We start from the raw sequence: 23,648 nt of genomic DNA, 5'->3' as shown, positions 1-23,648 counted from the left end.
GGTGGTTTCCTTAGCTTGCTAAGTTGTAATTGTCTCACTCTGGCGTTAATTAAGAATATTTACTATAATGACCACTTCACAGATAAGTAAAACAATTTACATTTTAAACACTTACTTCTGTAGGATATATTCTACCACTTTAAGTAGAAATAAAAGAATGTCTTACTAGACAACATGCTGACCTTAAGTATATGTTAGCCATGGCTCAGGAGCCATAGAGAGCTACACAGCGCAATGCTGCCTGCAAGCCGCCTGTGGGATTGTGGCTCTGCAGCTCAATACAGGAGCAGTATCCTCTGAAGGCATCAGAAAGGAACAGGCTGCCACATGAAGAGAGGCCCAGGCCTGTGGTGATGCATGAACCCTTTCAGAGCTTGCAGACAGCCAAGAATCTCAGTAATGGCACCAAGTACCCAGACATTTATCTGCACGGTTGGTCACCAGACTTTGCTGGAGGTGCTGGGTGGAATACGAAGCCGTGGCAAGGCCCACTGAAGGAGTGGTGGGCTGTGCTTGGACACACTAAGCTCAGAGCAGTGGCCCACAGCAGAGGCCATGTGGCTAACAAACAGGAGACGTACACCAGGTAGCAAATGTGCGGTCGTCTGTGCAATCAGCCACATGCCCCAGTCGCAGACTAGAAATAGCGATGTCTGACTAAGTGCCATGTAGGGCATGTACGCCTTTGGGTGAACTGAGGCACACAGCCAGGCTGAGGTTGTAAAGACTGGGTTGTCCAAGGGCTGCCAGCCATGCAGCACTTGGCGGACCATGCTGTTCATTCCCACTGTGTTGGAGTCCACAGGGTCCAAGGGGCCTGGGCTGGGTTGCCGAGCACTGGAACAGGTATGCGGCAGCCAACTCCAAGACAGCCCACTACTAGCATGGAGGCTACCTCCAGGTGCCACTTCTGGGCACACCCAGATGAGGCAGCATTCGTTGTGGGCTTTGGAGCCACATCTCACATCCCCATCGGGCATCCTTGTGGATCACAAGAACCAGTCATCAGACTCTGGCCACCAGCCTCTGCTTCAGGGGATCAGGTGCTTCTCCTAATGGGCCACTTCAGCCTACAAGGTGATGACTCCTTCCCTAGTAGGCATGGCAGCCTCTTCCCTCTCAAATAGGAAAGAGTGAAAGTTCAGTAAGTTCCTTTAGGGAGTGTGTCCTATATTATCCAACCTACAAGTGAGACTTTGCATCCCTTATCAAAGAGTAGAATGAGCATGGAAGTCACCAGGCAAATCTTTTGAAAGGACTGTGAGGTAAAGAGAATAACCTAATGAAACGAAGTCTGTCATAAATAGCTCAGTTTTGAATTTGTTTTTGTTTTTTTAAGATTTTATTTATTTTGGAGAGAGAGTGCCCGGAGAAGGGGGAGTGAGAAGCTGAGGGAGGTAACCTTCAGCAGACTACTTGCTGAGCCCAGAGTCCAACTCTGCAGCTTGGTCTTTTGATCTCACACCCTGAGATCATGAGTTTTTCTGATAACCAAGAGTCAGAAGCTTAACCAGTTGAGTAGCTCAGTTTTATAATAGAAAATGGGTAGCTGTTAGACTTCTAAATTCACATACATTCCACTGGAAAGTGACAAGCTGGATGAGACCCAAGAACTTGCCCCGTTCTTAGGTAAGGAGTGACGCTGAGGCTGGATCTTATTGTGGAGAATTAGTCATCTGCCAAATCGAAATGGATGAGTAAATAATTTTACACAATTTTAAATATCTGTCGTTTCTCTAGCAAAGGACAAAACTACAAAATTCTGGCCCCAAATTAAGTTAACATATTCTGAGTATTTGCACAATAATAGTGATATTGTGAATTGCTTTCATAATGTTCTTGTGTCCATACTCAATGTATGAAACACAGTTAAGATCAATAGTTTTTGGAGGGAGATGACTTTGATTTAGAATAATAAGTTTCAATAAATACTCTTACAGTTTTATTTTTATTTTGTTTATTTTTTCCCAGTTTTCCTTTTGGCATGACATTTCTAGCTCTTAAATAGGCTGTAAATCCCTTGAAAACAGATTTTGATCTGAGAAACTAAGTTGTGAAAAGTCATTTTGTCACAGGAGGAAGAAACCCTCTATCACAGCTTCTTGCTGGAATAAACTGGATGAGTCCCATTTATGAGGCATACCAACTTGAGGCCCTAGATGTAACTACTCCTTTTTTTCCTTCTTCTCTGTTTTTGCAAACTTCCGATAACAAAACAGACAACACTGTGTGGTGACAAATAAGACAGCTGCCACACAGGCCAGCAGGAACCCAATCACATCCAAAGAGTGGTACTGAAACCAGGTGAGGTCATGGGAGGCTGGCCTGAGGTGTTTGGCTCCTTTGTGGCGCATGACAAACTCTATCCAGAAGACTGCTCGATCCAAGGGCTTTATAGGCTGATCATGGTGAATTCTTGATAATCTCATAGCATTCTCTTTGTATCTAAAGCAAAAACATAAAGATACCAACATTGAAAGGAAGCTCATTTGCCTAATCGTATAATTCCCATGAAAGGTTTTTGAAAAGTGAAAGGTTTTGAAAAGTGAAACTCACACATGATTCAAAATATAGGTCATAGAATTACAGAAGCAGTATGTTTTTTATTTGGATCCGCACTGGAGATTTGGCATTTAAATTGGAATTTTCCCATCACCAACTATTCTAAGAAGTGAAAATGGAAGTGCAGTGAGGATAGTTTGATCTTTTCTAACAGAGAAAATGCTGTGGGCCCTTGTAACAGCTGTAAATGAGATGGTGGGAATGCACTTATAGAATGATCTCAGGAAGCAGTGAAGGGAATTGTGTCATGGTAAGTAAATGCCACCTCACTGGTCCCTGTGCCTCCACTCTTCTACCCTCTACTCTTTATTCTCCATCCTGCAGCCAGTCTGATTTTTGAAACCGATATCAGATCATGGCACTTCCCTGCTCAAAATTTCCAACTGGCTTCTCATTACCTGTAGAATAAATCCAGCTATGGATTTATCCAGCTATGGATTTATCCAGCTATGTATTTTGGACTATAGGATCTTACCGATACAGCCCCCCGGCAACTTCTCCTCCTGTCACTTTGTCCCATGTACACTCTGTTAATAGGTATAAAGGCCTGCTAGGAGTTCACTAAAGTTGCCAAACATGTCCTCACGTAAGCAGCTTTGCACTTTCTGTCCCCTCTGTCTCTCTGCTGGACATTTTTTCCTGCAACACTCCTAAGCTGCTTTTACATATTGATAGAGGACCCAGCTCTGTGTTCCATCTCAGGCTTTCCTGGGCCACACTATCAAAGCACCCTTAGACATTTGGGATGTGTGTGTGTGTGTGTGTGTGTGTGTGTGTGTGTGTGCATGTGTGTGCTACTCCTTGAAACCTAGAATTTTAAAACATATTTTCCGTAATAACATTTAAATATATAACATAAGAAAAATGCACATAGTCTTAACTGAATAGCTCATAAATTCAAAATTAGCTAGACTATTATTGTGAAGTGGATGTAATAATACATCTACTACTAAGATATTGATATAGGGTATCACACGCTTCCCAGAAGGATCCCATCTTCTCTGACCCTTTTAGTCATCATAGATTAGCTTTTATTATTTATGTATCAGAATCACAAGATAACACTCATTCCCTTTTGTCTTTTGTCTAACAGTTGTCAGTTAATTCTATTACTGTAGAGTATGCCATTGTTTGGCAATACCACAGAGTATTTCTTCATTTATCGATTAGTGGACATTTGTGTTAACAATTTTTTAGCTGTTATTACTAAAGCTGTCCTAAAATTCTTGTGTATTTCTTTAGATTTGCATGTTTATACAGTTGTGTCTGTATATAAAGTGAAAGTGGAATTGCTGAGAAGGTTATTTAGGGTTGTGGTTTCTTTATTGACTGAATTATGTAGAAATAGATTGCTTAATTTCCAAAGTTTAAATATGTTTCCGTTATCTTTCTTTGTGACAATTTCTAAGTGAATTCCAGTAAGGCTGGACAGTATACTGTTGATGATTTATATTTTCCAAATTTACTCTTGGTGTATAGCCCAGCATATGGTTAATTCCAGTATCTATTCCATTCTTGAAATATATGTATTCTCTGTTGTTTTATATATTATGATGTATATGTATGTCGGATAGGTTATATTTCAAATTGAATCCTTTACATCATTTAGGAATTTAGTCATTCCATTATCTTCTCCATCCATCCATCCTTCCTTCCTTCCTTTCTTTCTTTTTTTGTATTCTTTTTCTATTTTATTGAGAAAGATGTTTGAAAACACAATATTATGACTGCAGAGTTGTATATTTGTTTGTTCTTCTGTCTACATCTGCTGCATTTTGATATCTTCATGGTAGGTGTCACCAGTTACTAATTGGTGTTGTTTTGACAGATCAGTCTATGTATCGTTATGAAATATGTATCTTTATTTTTGCTAGTGATTCTGGAGTACTCTGTCTGATAGTCGCATAGGCACAACATCTTTCTAAATGGTTACTGCTAAAATAGTTCATTTCTACCTTTGTACTTAAAATCCTTTTCTACATTTCTGTTTGAACATGTCTTATAAACAGTATATAGTTTTTAAAATGCATTCTGACACTTTGTCTTTAAATTATATAATCTGTTTAAGTTTAATGTAAGTGCTGGCATATTTATATTTTTACCTCCTGTCTTATTCTCTATTTTCTGTTCTATTTCTCCTACGTGCCATATATTCTTTTTCTTTCTTATCTATTTAAGTATTTTATTAATTCATTGTTCAACCTTTTTCTTCTCAATAATGCATTTTTCAGTATTCCTTTAAATGATACCCTCCTAATATAATATTAATACTGGTAGTAGTAACAAATACTGAATTCGTGGTTGCTGTGCAAGGAACTACAAATTCCCACACATTATTTTCTTGTGTAATACAGGAAATTTCTTTATTTATGTTATCATCTTTAAAAAGTTTTCTCTTCAAAGGACATAATCAAGAAAGTGAAAAATCAAGTCAACCAGGATGGAAGAAAACATTAAAAAATCATATATCTGTTAATGTGTTATATTCATAACACATAACAAATTCTTTAATAAGGTTAGACAAATAATCAAATTTAAAAATTATCAAAGAATTGGAATAGACATTTCTCTAAAGAGGACACATGGATGGCAATTGGCATATGTAAAGATGCTTAATAAATTTGGCTACAAGGGAAATGTCAATCAAGAGCACAAGACCACCTAATCAAGACTACGTCACACCCACTGGAATGCCTGTAATAAAACAGATGATAGAGGCACCTGGGTGGCTCAGTGGGTTATGCCTCTCCCTTCAGCTCAGGTCGTGATCTTGGGGTCCTGGGATCGAGCCCTGCATCAGGCTCTCTGCTCAGCAAGTTGTCTGCTTCCCCCTCTCCCTCTGCCTGCCTCTCTGCCTACTTGTGATCTCTGTCTGTCAAATAAATAAATAAATAAATCTTAAATAAAAAAACCCAGATGATAACAAGTGTTGGTAATGATGTGGAGAACTTGGATCTCCCATACTCAGCTAGTGGAAATGTAAAATGATATCTCATTTGGATATCAATTTGGCAGTTCTTTACATCGTTAACATTTGACCAGCAATTCTACTCCTAGAATTTCCAAAATTTTCCTTTCATTTCCAAAGGAAGTGACAAATTTTGTTCACACAATACCATCTGAAGTAGTATTTATAATTCCTAAATGTGGAATTAACCAAAATGCAATGAACTGATGAATGAATAAATAGATTGTAATATAGCCATACCATAGAATATTATTCAGCAATGCAAAACTACCACATCAGTGAAACTCAAAAACATGCCAAGTGAGAGAGGCCACGTGCAAAAGGCCATAAATTGTATGATTCCATTTGTATGAAATATCCAGAATACAACAAATTTGTAGAGCCAGAAAGTAGATTGTTTACTTAAGGCAAGAAGAATGGGAAATGACTTCCAATTCATACGCAATTCCTTTTTGGGTTAATGAAAATGACCCAAACTTAGATTATAGTCATGGCTTCATAATTCTGTAACATACTATATATGTTTGATTTTTGTACTTTAAATATTATGGTACATAAATCACATATTATAAATTATATTAAAATAAAAATCAAAATTAATTCTTGGGCAAAAAGATTTATAGTTTTGGAAATTCTTGGTACTGAATTGAAAGTTATTTTACATAACTGAAAATTCTTCATTCTTTCATTCTAGGAATTCTATCATAATTTTAAACGTGTTCTTACAATTCCATATATAACTTTTGCATTTGCTGATATAGAAAATTGTTGCAGCCCATTAAATCAATGGGGTTAAAAAGCAACTTTGGAATAAATGTCTGGTTAAAAATGAAGGTAGGTTTAAGATCAGTTATACATAATAAAATTTCAAAATTAGCTTCTTAAATATAGGATGAAATGCATAGTCATCATTGATAGAAGAACCTATCTATAAATATTATTAATGAAAACAATTACAGTACTCACGAAGAGTTATTAATGACCATCCTCAATGCATTGAGCAAATCTGTACTAGACAGTGTGTGGAAATCCAGACTGACAGCTGCTCCCTTGGCCTTCATGTGAGCAAGGTTATCAGGTTGATCCGCAAACAAGGGAATGCCCACCATTGGAATCCCGTGGTGGATCGCCTCATAGATGCCATTGGTTCCACCATGAGTTACAAAGGCTTTGGTTTTTGGATGACCTAGGATTGGATGAATCTCAGCACATTAGTAATTATAATTCTTGGAAAAAAAGGAGAGTTTAGCAACATAAGGCACATAGTACAAGACATATGAAATAGCATTAAAATGTCTTTTTGATCCCAGAGCAAGAAGTGCATAAAGCTGTTGGAGAAGTCAATGAAAATTGATGAGGTAGTTGTAACTTGAAAAATGGTTAGAAGATGGCTGAACAGACAGATTGAAAGGGAAAATTCTGGATAAAGAATAGCATGAGGGTTTTGAAGGTTCAGGGGTGGGAGGTTGGGGGAACAGGTGGTGGGTAATAGGGAGGGCACGTTTTGCATGGAGCACTGGGTGTTGTGCTAAAACAATGAATACTGTTACGCTGAAAAAATAAATAAAATGGAAAAAAAAGAATAGCATGTGCAAAAAGAAAAAAAAAGAAAAGAAAAGAAAAGGAGGTGGCATATTAGAACATATTCTCTTAAACAGTAAAGTCACTGAGTTTAACATGTAGAGTGTCAAGGCAACAGGAAGTATGACAGTGGTGGTTCAAATCAGGGGAAAGAAAGACTGCACTTTATCATGAAACGTGTTATGACTTCATGAAAACGATTATGGTGTTTTCCTGCAGAAAGTGTAGAGTCACTGGTAATAATTTTTCATTAGCACTGAATACCCTTGCAGAATGGGAAAAGATAGGAATAAAGTGGGAGAATTAGGAGACAAAGTGATGATCCATTTAGTTATTAAATATTTATTGGGAGAGGCAAGATGGTGGAAGAGTAAGGGACCTCATTTCATCTTGTCCCTGAATTTAGCCAGATAATTATTCAAACCATTCTGACCACCTATGAATTCAACTTGAAATGTAAGAAAAGAATTGCTGAAATTCTACAAATAGAAAAGTGGGCACTTTTTGCACGGTGGGAGGTGCAGAAAACTGAATCTGAGGGTATATTTGGAAGATAAATGGTAGGGGGAGGGAGCATCCATAAGCTGGCTACCACAAAGTGATTTAGCATGAGAGTGCAAATCCAGACTCTTTAGAATTCTGTTTCAGGGAGAGATGTCCCTGCATGAAAGGTGCTTAGGTGACAAAATGGGGCAGAATCCTAGGTGGGACAGTGTGGTCTTAGGTTCCCTGGGGTCACAGAAAGAACAGGGGTGCCTGAGCTGCAGAATTCCCAATCCATTAGAGCAGAGAAACCAGTTATGTTCAGTCAGACAGGGAGGGGGCTCTCAGCTCAGTTTGCCATAAGCTGCAAACAGCACCATGATTGGGTGACCATTCTCTGTGTGGGGGACCTCCAAAGGGCCAAAATATGGTAACCCTCCACCTTCCTCTGGGAGGATCAGTGTGGGTGCACACCACATGAGTCTGCAGTTTGGCACAAACAGAACTGAAAACTACTTATCCCTGAAGATTTGTTGAAGAGAACGGGCTGTGATCTTTCAGCTCCAGGGCTGGAGACTGGCATGCAGCCATTTTAATTTTCATCCTTCAAAGAGGCACAGAGGGTCTTCAGTGAACAAAAGCCACAGAGAGCAATCAGAATGCTTACACTGAGCCCAACCCCTGTCAAGTTGTTGTGCAAATCTGCCTGGCAAAGACACCTGAGAATCAGGGCAGTTGGCCCTTCTCCTAGAAGACCAGCAGAAACAACAGGGAATACCCAGTTTTGGAGCACAGAGGACTATAAAACTCCAAGAGAGAAGGAAAATAGAATTCAGTTTTCCTCAAGAGTCATTTAATTTTCAGGTTAAAATCTCTTGTTCTTTTATTCTTTTTTTCCTTTTCAACTGGTTTCTTATTTTATTTTTTTCAAACATATTGTTTATATGTGTGTGAGAGAGAGAGACAGAGCAGGGGGGAATTGCAGAGGGAAAGAGAGAGAGAGGCAGTTTCCATGCTGAGGGGGAGCCAATGTAGGGCTCGATCTCAAAACTTGGATACCATGAGCTGAGCCAAAGGCAATAGCTTAAGTGGCTGAACCACCCAGGCACCACAACTGGTTTCTTATTTTATCAATTCTTTGTTTTTAAGTATTTTTTTAGCTTTCATTTTTAAATTTACGTTTTATAGATTTAGTCTTCATTTTTAGCTTCCTCTCACTGTTTCAATTATATTTTTGTGTTTATATGAGTTTTGCTTTCTTTACGTTAGGGATTTAATGTCTTCTAACAGACCAAAATACACCCCGAACCAAGTGGATCACCATGTTTTCTCCACCTGGGAGATTATAATCTCTCTCCCCCTCCACCTTTCTTTTTTCTTTGTCTTTTTTAGTTTCTGACCTCCTTGGATTTGTCTAGTGTGTGTTTCATTTGATTCATGATTGATATTTTTTATTTTGTTGTCTCATTCTTCCATTTATTCTGGGTAAAATGCCTAGAAGGAGGAAATCACAACAAAAGAAGGAACCATAGGTGATACTCTCTGCCACAGATATAATAAAAATGAATATAAGTAAAATGCCAGAGCTGGAATTCAGGACAATTGTTATAAAGTTACTAAGTGGGCTTTAAACGAGTGATAAACATACTAGAGAATCTCTGAGTACAGAAATAAAATCTAATCAGACAAATTAAAAATACTTTAACTGAGATGCTATCTAAAATGAATGCTCTTACAGCCTAGGTAAATGAGGCAGAAGAGTCAGTGACATAGAAGACAAGATGATGGAAAGGAAGGAATCTAGAGGAAAGCAAGAAAAACAATGAATGGACCCAGAGGTTGGGGGAGATTTTATAAATCAGTGATCCCATAAAGCAAAATAGTATTAGAGTTTTGGGGTCCCAGAGAAAGAGAAAGACGTGTCCATGATGAATGTTTGAGCAAATCATAGCTGAGAATTTCCCTATGCTGAGGAAGGAAACAGGCATTCAAGTCCAGGAGGCACAGAGAACTCCCTTGAAAATCAATAAAAATAGGTGAACCCCTTGCCACATAACAATGAAACTTGCAAATCTCAGAGACAAAAAGAAAATCCTGAAAGCAGCTTGGGACTAGAGGTCCATAACCTACAAAGGTAGAGACATTAGACTTGCAGCAGACCTATCTATAGAGACCTGGCAAGCCAGAAACGGCTGGCATGATATATTTAGAGTGCTAAGGAAGACACATATGAAGCCACGAATACTTTATCTAGCAAGGCTGTCATTCAAAATAGAAGAGAGTAAATGCTTCCAAGACAAACAGAAATTCCAAGAATTTCTGATCACTAAACCAGCTCTGAAAGTAATATTAAAGGAGATCCTTTAAGTGAAGAGAGAGTCCAAAAGTAACATAGACCAGAAAGGAACAGAGACAACCTACAGAATCAGTGACTTTATGGGAATACAATAGCACAACACTCATATCTTTCAAGAGTTACTCTGAATGAAATGGGCTAAATGGACTTACTGAAAGACACAGGGTATCAGATTACATAAAAAAAGCAAAAACCATTGATATGTTGTCTGCAAGAGACACATTTTAGACTCAAAGACACCTCCAGATTGAAAGTGAGGGGGTGGAAAACAATTTTTCATGCTAATGGGCATCAAAAGAAGCTGGGGTGGCAATCGTCATGTCAGAAAAATCAGATTTTAGACCAAAGTCTGTAGAAAGGGATGAAGAGAGACACTTCTTTCCAACAAGAAGATCTAACAATTATAAATATGTATGCTTCTTTACCTCTTTGGTTAGGTTTATTCCCTGGTATCTTATGGTTCTTGGTGCTATAGTAAATGGAATTGATTCTCTACTTTCCCTTTCTGTATTTTCACCTGTACTCGAGGAACTACAGAACACTCATGAAAGAAATTGAAGAAGACACAAAAAGATGGAAGACCATTCCATGCTCTTGGATTGGAAGAGTAAACATTGTTAAAATGTTTATACTACCTAGAGTAATCTATACTTTTAATTCCATTCTGATCAAAATTCCACCAGTATTTTTCAAAGAGCTGGAGCAAATAATCCTAAAATTTGTATGGAATCAGAAGAGACCCCGAATTGCAAAGGAAATGTTGAAAAACAAAAACAAAACTGGTGGCATCACGTTACCCGATTTCAAGCTTTATTACAAAGCTGTAATCACCAAGACAGTGTGGTACTGGCATAAAAACAGACACATAGACCAGTGGAACAGAGTGGAGAGCCCAGAAATGGACCTTCAACTCTATGGTCAAATAATCTTTGACAAAATTGGCAAATATATACAGTGGAAAAAAAAAACCAGTCTCTTCAATAAATGGTGCTGGGAAAACTGGACAGCTATATGCAGAAGAATGAAATTCGACCATTCTCTTACACCGTACACAAAGATAAACTAGAAATGGATAAAAGACCTCATCATGAGACAGGAATTCATCAGAATCCTAGCGTAGACCAAAGGCAGTGACCTCTTTGATATCAGCCACAGCAACTTCTTCAAGGTATGTCTCCAAAGGACAAGGAAACAAAAGCAAAAATGAACTTTTGGGACTTCATCAAGATCAAAAGCTTCTGCACAGCAAAGGAAAGAGTCAACAAAACAAAAAGGCAACCCACGAAATGGGAGAAGATATTTGCAAATGACAGTACAGAAAAAAGGCTGATATCCAGGATCTATAAAGAACTCCTCACTCAACACACACAAAACAGATAATCATATCAAAAAATGGGCAGAAGATATGACCAGACACTTCTCCAATGAAGACATACAAATGGCTATCAGACACATGAAAAAATGTTTATTGTCACTAGCCATCAGGGAGATTCAAATGAAAACCACTTTGAGATACCACCTTACACCAGTTAGAATGGCCAAAATTAGCAAGACAGGAAACAACGTGTGTTGGAGAGGATGCGGAGAAAGGGGAACCCTCTTACACTGTTGGAGGGAATGCAAGTTGGTGCAGCCCCTTTGGAGAACAGTGTGGAGATTCATCAAGAAATAAAAATAGAGCTTCCCTATGACCCTGCAATTGCACTGCTGGCTATTTACCCCAAAGATACAGATGTAGTGAAAAGAAGAGCCATCTGTACCCCAATGTTTATTGCAGCAATGGCCATGGTCGCCAAACTGTGGAAAGAACCAAGATGCCCTTCAACGGATGAATGGATAAGGAAGATGTGGTCCATATACACGATGGAGTATTATGCCTCCATCAGAAAGGATGAATACCCAACTTTTGTAGCAACATGGACGGGACTGGAAGAGATTATGTTGAGAGAAATAAGTCAAGCAGAGAGAGTCAATTATCATATGGTTTCACTTATTTGTGGAGCATAACAAATAACATGGAGGACATGGGGATATGGAGAGGAGAAGGGAGTTGAGGAAAACTGGAAGGGGAGATGAACCATGAGAGACTATGGACTCTGAAAAACAACCGGAGGGTTTTGATGGGGTGGGGGGTGGGAGGTTGAGGAACCAGGTGGTGGGTAATAGGGAGGGCATGTACTGCATGGAGCACTGGGTGTGGTGCAAAAAAAATGAATACTGTTACGCTGAAAATAAAGAAAGAAAAAGAAAAAGAAAAAAATATGTATGCCTCTAACTTTGAAGCAATAATTTATATAAGTATATTAATAAAGAAATTAAAGTAACATATTGATAATAGTACAATCATAGGGAATGTCAATGTTGCACTCACTGTAATGGACATCTAAGTGAAGATCAACAAGGAAACAAGGGCTTTGTATAACACAGTGGAGCAGATGGACTTCACAGATATATACAAACATTCCATCTAAAGCAGCAGGATACACATTCTTCTCAAGTGCCCATGGAACATTCTCCAGACTAGATCATATACTGGGTCACAAATTGTTTTTCAACCCATAACAAAAGATTTTGATTATCTCTGGCATATTTTCAGAGCATGATGCTTTGAACTTGAACTCAATGACAAGAGGATGTTTGGAAGGGACTCAAACATTTGAAGGTAAAAGAAAATTCTACTAAAGAAAGAATGGGTCAACTAGGAAATTAAGAAAGAATTAAAAAGTTTCATGGAAACCATTGAAAATGAAAACACAACTGTTCAAAACCTATAGGATGCAGCAGAGGCAGTCCTAAGAGGGAAGTACATAGCAATGCAAGCCTTTTTCAAAAAAAATTAGAAAGGTTTCAATATACAAGCTATCTTTAAAACGAAAGAAGTGGAGGAAGAACAGCAAATAAAGCTTACACCAAGCAGAAGAAAAAAATAACAATTAGGGCACAAATCAATGAAATATAAACCAAAAGAGTAGAGCAGATCAATGAAACTAGAAGCTTGTTCTTTCAAAGAGTTAATTACATCAAAAAATCAGTAGCCAGATTATCAAAAAGAAGAGAGAAATGACCCAAATTAATAAAATCATGAATGAAAGCGTAGAGATCATGATCAACACAAAGGAAATACAAATAATTTTAAGTATATGTTATGAGCAACTAAATAACAACAAATTAGGCAATCTGGAAGAAATGGCTGTATTTCTGGAAATGTATAAACTACTAAAACTGAAACAAGAAGAAATAGAAAATGTGAACACACTGATAACCAGGAAGGATTTTGAAGTAGTAAGAAAAAAATCTCCCAATCAACAAGAGATGAGAGCTGATGGCTTCTCATGGGAATTCTAACAAACATTTAAAGAAGAAATAATACCTATTGTTCTGAAGCTGTTTCAAAAAACAGAAATGGAGGGAAAACTTCTGACTTCATTTTATGAGGCCAGCATTACCTTGATCTCCAAACCAAAGGCTCCACCAAAAAGGAGAATTACAGACCAATACACCTGATGAACATGGATGCAAAATTTCTCACCAAGATACTAGCCAATAAGATCCAACAGTGCATTAAGAGGATTATTCACCACAACGAAGTGAGATTTATTCCTGGGCTACAGGGTGGTTCTGCACTCACAAATCAATCAATGTAATACATCACATTAATGAAGGAAAGAGCAAGAACCATATATGTCCTTCTCTATTGATGCAGAAAAACATTTGACAAAACAGAGTATGTTTCTTAATTAAAACTCTCCACAGTGTAGGCATCGATGGAAACTATCTCAATACCATAAAACCCATCTATGAAAAGCCCACAGTGAATATCACTCTCAATGGGGGGAAAACAGAGCTTTTTCTCTAAGTCAGGAATATGACAAGGATGCCCACTCTCACCATTTTTCGTTCAACATAGTACTGGAAGTCCTAGCCTCAGCAGGCAGATAACAAAAAGAAATCAAATGCATTCAAATCGGCAAAGAAGAAGTCAGACTCTCAGTCTTTGCTGATGACATGATACTTTATTTGGAAAACCCCAAACACTCTACCCCCAAATTGCTAGAACTGATATAGGAATTCAGTCACATGGCAGAAAATAAAATCAATGCACAGAGACCAGTTGCATTTCTATACACTAACCATGAGACAGAAGAAAGAGAAATTGAGGAGTCCATCCTATTTAAAATTGCACCCAAAACCATAAGATACATTGGAATAATCCTAACCAAAGAGGTAAAGGATCTGTACTCTAAAAATTACAGAAGACTTGTGAAGGAATTTGAGGAGGACACAAAGAAATGAAAAAATATTCCATGCTCATGGATTGGAAGAATAAATATTGTTAAAATGTCCATGGTACCCAGAGCAATCAACACATTCAGTGCAATCCCAATGAAAATACCATCAACAATTTTCAAAAAGCTGGTACAAATAATCCTAAAATTTGTATGGATCCAGAAAAGACCCCAAATGTTGAAAAAGAAATGTTGAAAAAGAAAACCAAAGTTTGGTGCCACCACAGTTCTAGACTTCAAGTTCTATTAGAAAACTATAATCATCAAGACAGTGCGGAATTGGCACAAAAAGAGAAACTTAGATCAATGGCAAAGAAGAGAGAATCCCAAAAGGAACCCTCAACTTTATGGCCCACTAATCTTTGACAAAGCAGGAAAGAATATCCAATGAAAAAAGGACAGTCTCTTCAATTGATTGTGCTAGGAAGATTTGACAGTCATGTTTAGAGAATGAAACTGGATTATTTCTTACACCATGCACAAGGATAAACTCAAAATGGATGAAAGACCTAACTGTAAGACAGGAATCCACCCAAATTCCAGAGAACACAGGTAGCAACCTCTTCAACCTCAGCCGCAGCAACTTCTTGCTAGAGATATCTCCAATGACAAGGGAAACAAAGCAAAAATGAACTTATGGGACTTCCTCGAGATAAAAAGTTTCTGGACAGCAAAGGAAACAGTCAACAAAAGTAAAAGACAACCTACAGAATGGGAGAAGATATTTGAAAATGACATATTAGATAAAGGGCTGATATCCAAGATCTATAAAGAACTTACCAACATCAACACCCAAAAAACATAGAATCCAACTCAAGAAATGGGCAGAAGACATGAACAGACATTTCTGCAAAGAAGTCATGAAAATGGCCAACAGGCACATGAAAAAATGCTCAACATCCCTTGACATCAAGTGAAATACAAATCAAAATCACAGTGAGATACCACATTACACCAGTCTGACTGACTAAAATTAACAAGACAGGAGACAACAAATGTTGGTGAGGATGTGGAGAAAGGGGAACCCCCTTACACTGTTGGTGGGAATGCAAGCTGGTGTAGTCATTCTGGAAAATATTATGGAGGTTCCTCAAGATGTTAAAACAGAGCTACCTTATGACCCAGCAATTGTACTTTTAGGTATTTACCTCAAAGATATAAAGGTATTGACCTGAAGGAGCACTGCTGTAACATTGCTGTATACCAGCAATGTCCACAATAGCCAACCTGTAGAAAGTGCTGAGATATCCACGGAGAGATGAGTGGATAAAGATAATGTGGTATATTATTCAATGGAATATTACGTAGCCATCATAAAGGGTGAATACTTACCATTTACACTGACATGGATGGAACTGAAGGGTATTATGCTGAATGAATTAAGTCAATCAGAGAAAGACAATAATCTTATGCTTTCACCCATATGTGGAATATAAGAAACAGCACAGAGGAGCATAGGGGAAGGAGGGAAAACAGAATGGAAAGAAATCATACAGGGAGACAAACCTATGGTTTGCTATAGTTTGCCCCTATAGGGAGAAAACCAAGGGTTGCTGGAGGGGAGGTGAATGGGGGATAGGGTAATTGGGTGATGGACATTAGGGAGGGCAGTTGATGGGGTGATCACTGGGTGTTATATGCAATTGACAAATTATTGAACAGTACAACTGAACCTAATGAAGCACTCTATGTTGGCTATTTGCATTTAAATTAAAAATTAGAAAATTACCCTTGAGAAGGAATTACACCTGAAGTAAAGATACTTTGATTCTGGTCATAAGGAATATGACGGTGTATAATAACATCCTGTATCTGATCTCCCCCCCCAACCCAGCACTGCAAAGTAAATGTAAAGAAGTTAAGTCTTGTTTTTGAATTTTTCAATAATGAATGTAAATCAGCTTGCTGCTTGGGAACTCTTACCATTTTGTTTAGCATTACTTTTAATTCAAGGTTTTCCAGATTCTTTTTTTTTTAATTAATTTATTTTTTCTTATTTGTTTATTTGTTTAAGTTTTCCAGATTCTTACCAAGAAGGTCATTCTGGGGGATCCAGTCATACAGCCGAGTATTTGGCCCTAATTTGTCTGGTTTCTTGCCAGCAAATCTCCATAGAACCTGTTAAAGAGAATCCTTTATTTCATGAGTTGAAACTTTGAAGTTATAGCACATTAGAATTTTAAAGAAATTAAGAAATACTCTAGTTAGACCCCTTTCACTGACTGATAAATAACAGGACAAAAATATTAAAAATGAGACTACCAAAATGTTGGTATAATAAAACAACCACATTTTTACTTATTTTTACATTCAATCAAGTATGAATGTAATCATGATGCTTCACACGTAGAGATTAGACAAATGAGATTAGCAGTGACAAATATAAGTATTTAAGAAATTTTTAGGGCAGTTATTATAATTATAGTGCACACAAACTGGAAATTTGTTTGTTTTATCTATTATAACTGCTATCATCTTCCAATGTAATATTACCTATTTATTTCTTCTATAGAAATATCTCCTAATTATATACCTCCTAAATATATTTCTTTCCAATCTCAATGTTAATGCCAAAGTTATTGTCAAAACACCTTCTGTACTACCACTTTACCATCTGCCATTTATATTTTGCTCATATCTGAGATAAATTGGAGCTATCATCATGGTTTCCATGTCATGAAAGAAAGGGCAAACAAACTCTTTACACAGTTTAACAAACTCATTAAGTAGTTGCATAGGATTAAGTTACATTATCTAACCTTTTGTGGAATCTGTGCAAGTGCTGATGCAATCACATTGGCTTTTTCCTCTGGCATGTTACTGATCATAGATCCCAGTGTAAACACCACAATGCCATTTTCTCCAGAGCTCTGGACAAACTCTTCCATTTCCTGTGAAGAAAGAATTTTTTCCATTACAAAAAGAACACCACAGCAAACACTATTAAAAAATATTTCTACAGGGGTACCTGGGTGGCTCAGTCAGTTAAGTATCTGACTTTTGATTTTACCTCAGGTCATGATCTCAGGGTTGTGAGATTGAACCCTGAGTCTGGCTCTACACTCAGTGGAGAATCTGCTGGGTCTTCTGTCTCTCCCTCTGCTCCCCTCCCCTATCCCCCATCTCTCTCTCAAAGAAATAAATCTCAAAAGAAAAATTCTTCAAACAGCTAAAGAGAGATACCAAATAGTATCAGGGTTTTAAGAGTAATGTCTGTTTTTATCTTTAAATTGTGGTGACATACACAAAAATTTTACCATTTTAACTATTCCTGGGCATGCAGTCAATAATGTCTATATTTACACTGCTGGGTAACCAATCACCAGAACTTTTTCATCTTGCTAAACTGAAATTCTGTGCCCATGATATAACAATTCCCCATTCCCTTCTTCGCCATCTTTATCAACCATTATTATACTTTGTATTTATATGAATTTGATTAATCTTCATACCTCATATCAGTGGATTATATGTCTTTTTGTGATTGCCCCCTTGCACTTTCTGTAACATCCTGAAGCTTTGCCACCTTACGGTATGTGTTAGACATTTCTTGTGTTTTATGACTAATATTCCATAGTGTGTAAATACATTATATTTATGGATTTATCTGTTCTGGACACTTGTGTTAGACTGAATAGAACTTTTGCTAGTTTTACCTCAGGATTTAGACTGAGAAAGTTACCATACGCACTTAAACATTTTGTAATCAAAATTGGTATTAGGTTAACCGTCAAATAAGATCTTAGTTTCATCTTATTACCAATAAAAGGTGGACAACAAGATGTTGAAGAGACCATAAAATCATTCAGTAAGGGATGCTTGATTTTCTTATATCTTAAAGGTACAATATCAACTTAAAACATATTACCTTATTGCTTTCTTTCATAAAGTATCATCTTATAGATTAACAAAATTATTTTGCAATTCTATACTACAAATATTTTTCAGTTATAAGTCATTGCAATTATTTGGTCCTTATTAAATATGCAGAATTTGTCGTACTTATTATGTACAAAATGTAGTTTTTGCTGTGCTCATTTTGTCGGTCAGCTATTGTGTTGAGAACCATGTTCCCCCAATGATCATTTTTTTAAAAGATTTTATTTATTTGTCAGAGGGAGAGAGCACAAGCAGACAGAGTGGCAGGCAGAGGCAGAGGGAGAAGCAGGCTCCCCGCTGAGCAAGAAGCCCAATGTGGGTGTCTATCCCAGGATCCTGGGATCATGACCTGAGCAGAAGGCAGCCACTTATCTGACCGAGCCACCCAGGTGTCCCTCCCCCAGTGATCTTTACTGGGTTTTTGTCTAGCCTTGCTATGTGGCAGAAAACACATGTTCTCATCATCTAAGCAAACCCATTAATGCTCTAAGATGTCAAATCTTGGGATCTCAAGTGAGGAGTTGTGTAAATGTTGGAGTGACAGCAAGTGAACATTGGATTTGACTGCAGATATTGTTGGGACACACAAACATTGTTGAGGAATGATATTTCTAAGTAGAATACTGGTTAAATGCTTCAGAGCAAATAAAACAAAAGAGACAGGAATCAGTTACCTCAGGCAGGGGTTTGGCAGGTTTACAGTGGAGTCCTCCAACAAACTCAAAATTTGGTAGGATTGGGCGAGGAAATTCAAAATCCCAGTAGGTTCGAATGAGCCATATTTGAGCCTTCCTCCTTAACTCAGACAATGTAGTGGGTCTTCCTGAAGGGGGAAAAAATCAAAACAAACATCTCATTAGTAAGAGAAAAGAAAAAAATCATATGTTCATTTCCATATATGCAGAAAAAGTGTTTGACCATGTGCACATCCATTCATGATAGAAACTCTCAACGAAGTTGGTTTAGAGCGAACACACCTCAACAAAATAAAGGCCTTATATGGAAAACCCACAGTGAACATCATATTCAATGGGGAACAACTGAGAGCTTCACTCCACAAAGTCAAGAGCAAGAGAAGAATGTCCACTCTTATGAGTTTTATTCAATATAGTACTACATGTTCCGTGTATAGCAATCAGACAACAAAAAGAAAGAAAATCCATTCAAATTGGTAAGGAAGAAGCAAAACTCACTATTTGCAGATGACAAGATATTATAGAAATATTATTTTTCTATAATAATAATAATAAAGAATATTATAGAAAACCCTAAAGAAAGAGTTCATATCCAAAATATATAAAGAACTGATACAACTCAATACATCAAAACCAAATAATCCAATTTAAAAAAAAGGATAGAAGGCATGAACACACATTTCTCCAAAGAAGGCATACACTTGGCCAACAGACACATGAAAAGATGCTCAACACCACTCATCATCAGGGAAATGCAAATCAAAACTCCAATGAGATATCACCTCACATCTTTCAGAAAGGCTAAAATCAAAGCCACAAGAAACAAGTGTGGAGGTTTCTCAAAAAGTTCAAAATAGAAGAACCTTATGATTCAGCAATTGCACTACTAGGTATTTGTACACAGAATACAAAAATACTTATTCAAGGGATACATGTACCCCAATGTTTAGAGCAGCATTATCTACAATAGCCAAATTATGGAAACAGCTTAAGTGTTCATCAACTGATGAATGGCTAAAGAAGAAATGGTATATTTATACAATGAATATTACTCAGCCATAAAAAAGAATGAGAAATTAGGGCACCCAGCTGGCTCAGTTGGTTAAGCCTCCAACTCTTGGTTTTGGCTCAGGTCCTGATCTAGTGGTCAGAGTCCCAAGTGGGACTCTGTGTTCAGTGTGGAGTATACTTCAGATTTTCCCTCTCTCTCCCAATCTTTCTCTCTTTCTCGAGAAAAGAAATAAAACATTTTTTAAAAGATGTAATCTCACAATTTTCAATGACATGGATGGAGCTAGAGACTATTATGCTAAGTAAAATAAGTCAGTCAGAGAAAAACAAATACCATATGATTTCATTCATATGTGGAATTTAAGAAACCAAACAAAGGAGCAAAAGACAAAGAAAGAGAGAGACAAACCAAGAAAAAGACTCTTAACTATAAAGAACAAACTGTTACTAGAGGGGCAGTGGGTAAGTGGATGGTTTCGATAGATGATGAGGGATTAAGGAGGGCACTTCTGACGGGCACAGAGTGATGTCCAGAATTGTTGAATAACTATATTGTACAACTGAGACTAATCACTCTCTGTTAACTATCCTGGAATTAAAATTAAAACTTAATGCAAAATAAAAGTAAATATATAAATAAGTAAAGAACCCTACAACAAGCAATAGGTAGAGGGAATGAGGTAACGGTAATAGTAATGTAATGTGAATATACTAGGAAATTTTCTGAAAGGAATTTGGAATAATTTAGTCAAAAATGTTTAAAAGTATTTGTAGTTTGACAATAGAACACATGTATGATACAAACATATATAATGATGCAGATATATATTTACATATTTATATATGTTGTTCATATGTATATATGAAAGACAAAGTGTAAGTCTCATTTCTAACATCACTGTAGTACATTCACAATCATAAACAATTATTAAACCTAAGCCACTATCAAATTGAACATGCATTTACTTCCTCTGAAATGCTGCAAAAGTAACAGATGCAAATGTAAACAACTATTTGAGCTCCCCAAGCAATTAAGCAAGGGAAACATTCTTCTCTACTCAGTCTCATTTCTATAATTTAGCAAGTTATTCCCAAGATCCTAGATTTTCCAAGAAAACTGTGAGATTTTGAAAGTATGGCTTGACTCCTTGTACTTAGCATTGCACTTGGTTCACATTAGGAGCATAATAATATCTGTATTAAATAATATTTGCAAATAACAGCTGGAATATTTTCATCAATTATGGAAATAGATATGGGCACTATTAATTTTGACTCATTTTTTTCTTTAATGCAGTAGCATATGTGAACTGTTAATGTGTATGTGCTCCCTCCAACAAGATTTTAGGCCTTTAAAGCATGATTTATAAGTCCTAATGAAAGAATTTGTGATCATTAGAAAATTCTTATCATAGGTTCCTGAGTCTGGGATAGAGCCAATATTTCTTCCAGTTATGAAGGAATCTTTCAGGTAATATAACAAAACATATATATATATTTTAAAGATTTTATTTATTATTTATTTGACCGTTAGAGATCACAAGTAGGCAGAGAGGCAGACAGAGAGAGAGGAAGGGAAGCAGGCTCGCTTCCGAGCAGGGAGCCCGATGTGGGGCTCAATCCCAGGACTCCGGGATCATGACCTGAGCTGAAGGCAGAGGCTTTAACCCACTGAGCCACTCAGGTGCCCCAAAACATATATTTTTTTAATTTTAAAAAGGGAAACAAGTGGAAATAATTTCCTCAATACTCTAAAGACAGTTGTACTAGAAAAATGTGACTCTTCAATTAACATCTCTGCTTTCATCAAGATAGTGAAATTTCTAACGTCTTCTTTAAAAAAGATTTTATCAATTTGACAGAGAGAGAGAGAGAGAGAGCGCACACAAGCAGGGGAAGAGGCAGGCAGAGCAAGAGAGAGGAACAGGCTACCTGCTGAGAGAGAGCCCAATTCAGGGCTCAATCTGAGGACCCTGGGATCATGACCTGAGCTGAAGGCAGACACTTAAACAACTGAGCCACCCAGGAACCCCTCTAATGCCTTTTTTTTAAAAAAAAATGGGAAAAGTAAAGTAAATTGGATATGTAGGAAATAGGCACAGCAGAGAGGATTTTTAAGGCAGTGAAACTACTCTGATATAATAGTGGTGTATACATACCATTATAAATTTGCTAAACCTATAGAATATACACCACCAAAAGTGAACTCCACTATAAATTATAGACTTTGGATGATAATAATGTATCAGTGTATGTTCACCAGTTGTAACAAATGTACTACTCTGGTGGGGGATGCTGATAGTGGGGGACCTTATGCATGTGTGAGGGCAAGGGTTATCTGGGAAATCTTGACTCCACATGCTGTCATTTAAAATTATTTTAAAAGTAAAGCATGTCAAAAGTAATATTTTCAACCTGTATTTAATAAATAACAAAGGAAGTTTAAAACACTTTATCCAGAAAAAAATAAAAAAATAAAGTATTACAAACACACAATGAATAGATATGTTATTGCTTCAAGAAATCCTTAGTGCTTTAATTTGTGGTTATTAATTCCTGGAGTGTAATGTACTCAATAATGGATGACACAGTTGGAACTGGTCCTGTCATATAAGTCTTTCCATAATATTTGTGAGATTGGAAGATCATTTTATATTATCCTTTCATCATTTCATTTATAAAAGACAAATTCCTCTGACTTAATACAAACTCACCTTCCTAGGCACTAGGAATTAAGACTTTATGTTACCAACTAGAATCATGACTTACCTAGTACTTCACTGTAAAACTGATCCCAACTCTTCTCATTATATGTCTGGAACCAAAAGTCAAAATAAAGCACATAGATCATATTTTTTACTCTCTCCATGAATGTCATTTGATCACTTAATTCTGAGAAGATAATAGGCACATAGGACGGAGGGAAAGGAAGTCCTCCACTGTGCTTTTCAAACTCATAGCCAGGAGAGAAGCGGAGAGTGTACACTAAAGGTATTTTAAGTAGCTCAGCCAGCAGCTCACCACAGGGTCCAATGGTATCTGCAAGAATGACATCAAACCTCGATTCTCGTAGTTTTGTCATGAGATTCCTATTCAAAACTACATCCTCACAGAGCTTTTGAATACAGTCAGAAGATTTCCAAAATATTTCTTGCATTTGTGAAAAATATGTCCAAAATGTATCTCTTGGCAAGTTATATATCCATATATCGAGCATTTTTCTGACGAAATCCTTAAAATCATCTTTAAGTATGGATGCAGGGAAAATCTCATACTTGATAGCAGATGATTTGCTCGGATCAACAAGAATGGAAGCTGAAGATGTCAGAACAGTCACTTCGTGACCTCTCTGGACAAGTTCATCCAGGATTGTCTTTATATTAATCCAGTGGCTATATTCTGTGGGCCACACCAGCACCTTTCCACAACTCCCAGAGCTGAAGTAACAACTCAGCTGTAGCAGCAGAAGAACAGAAATCCACTTCGTAGACATCCTGGTGGAATGCAGTGCTTCTTTGCAAATTCCTGTTTCCTTGTCCCATTGCTTGTATTTATAGTCAAGGAGAAATCACTCAGTAAGTTAAAGTATAACTCTTACATTTCAAAGTAAACAGATTATGTGAACAGTCAGATTATTTGATGGCAAATGGAGAAACTTAAAGACAGATGCTTTCATTTGTACACAAATGTGTTTAATATTTGTTTCATGCTTATAAGTTTTATCATCTAGCTAAGAGCCAATGACCTAACATGTGCAAGTCACCTGTGTTATGTAATATATTTTGGAAGAATGTCAGTGACAGTGGTGAGAATTCACTGTCTGCAGT

At 37.1% G+C, this 23,648-nt stretch overlaps 1 protein-coding gene across 2 annotated transcripts; it reads right to left on the bottom strand.

Moving 5' to 3' along the window:
- Positions 1 to 1,957: 1,957 nt before the first annotated feature.
- Positions 1,958 to 23,354, bottom strand: LOC123933678 (UDP-glucuronosyltransferase 2B31-like). Of its 2 annotated transcripts, XM_045993118.1 has the most exons (6): positions 22,591 to 23,354; positions 18,790 to 18,938; positions 16,996 to 17,127; positions 16,267 to 16,354; positions 6,497 to 6,716; positions 1,958 to 2,445 (listed from the first exon to the last, which is right to left on the bottom strand). In XM_045993118.1, the coding sequence occupies exons 1-6, from the start codon at positions 23,312 to 23,314 to the stop codon at positions 2,166 to 2,168; spliced, it is 1,593 nt and encodes a 530-aa protein (XP_045849074.1). In that variant the 5' UTR covers positions 23,315 to 23,354; the 3' UTR covers positions 1,958 to 2,165. The 2 variants fall into 2 exon arrangements, with proteins under 2 accessions (XP_045849074.1, XP_045849068.1); XM_045993112.1 differs by lacking the exon at positions 6,497 to 6,716 and having other exon boundaries at positions 2,348 to 2,445; positions 22,591 to 23,353.
- Positions 23,355 to 23,648: the final 294 nt, after the last annotated feature.

The sequence above is a fragment of the Meles meles genome, chromosome 2, assembly GCF_922984935.1.
Source record: "Meles meles chromosome 2, mMelMel3.1 paternal haplotype, whole genome shotgun sequence".
Taxonomy (NCBI): domain Eukaryota; kingdom Metazoa; phylum Chordata; class Mammalia; order Carnivora; family Mustelidae; genus Meles; species Meles meles.
The sequence above is the reverse complement of the archived record's forward strand: the minus strand, read 5'-3'. Positions and strand labels throughout refer to the sequence as shown.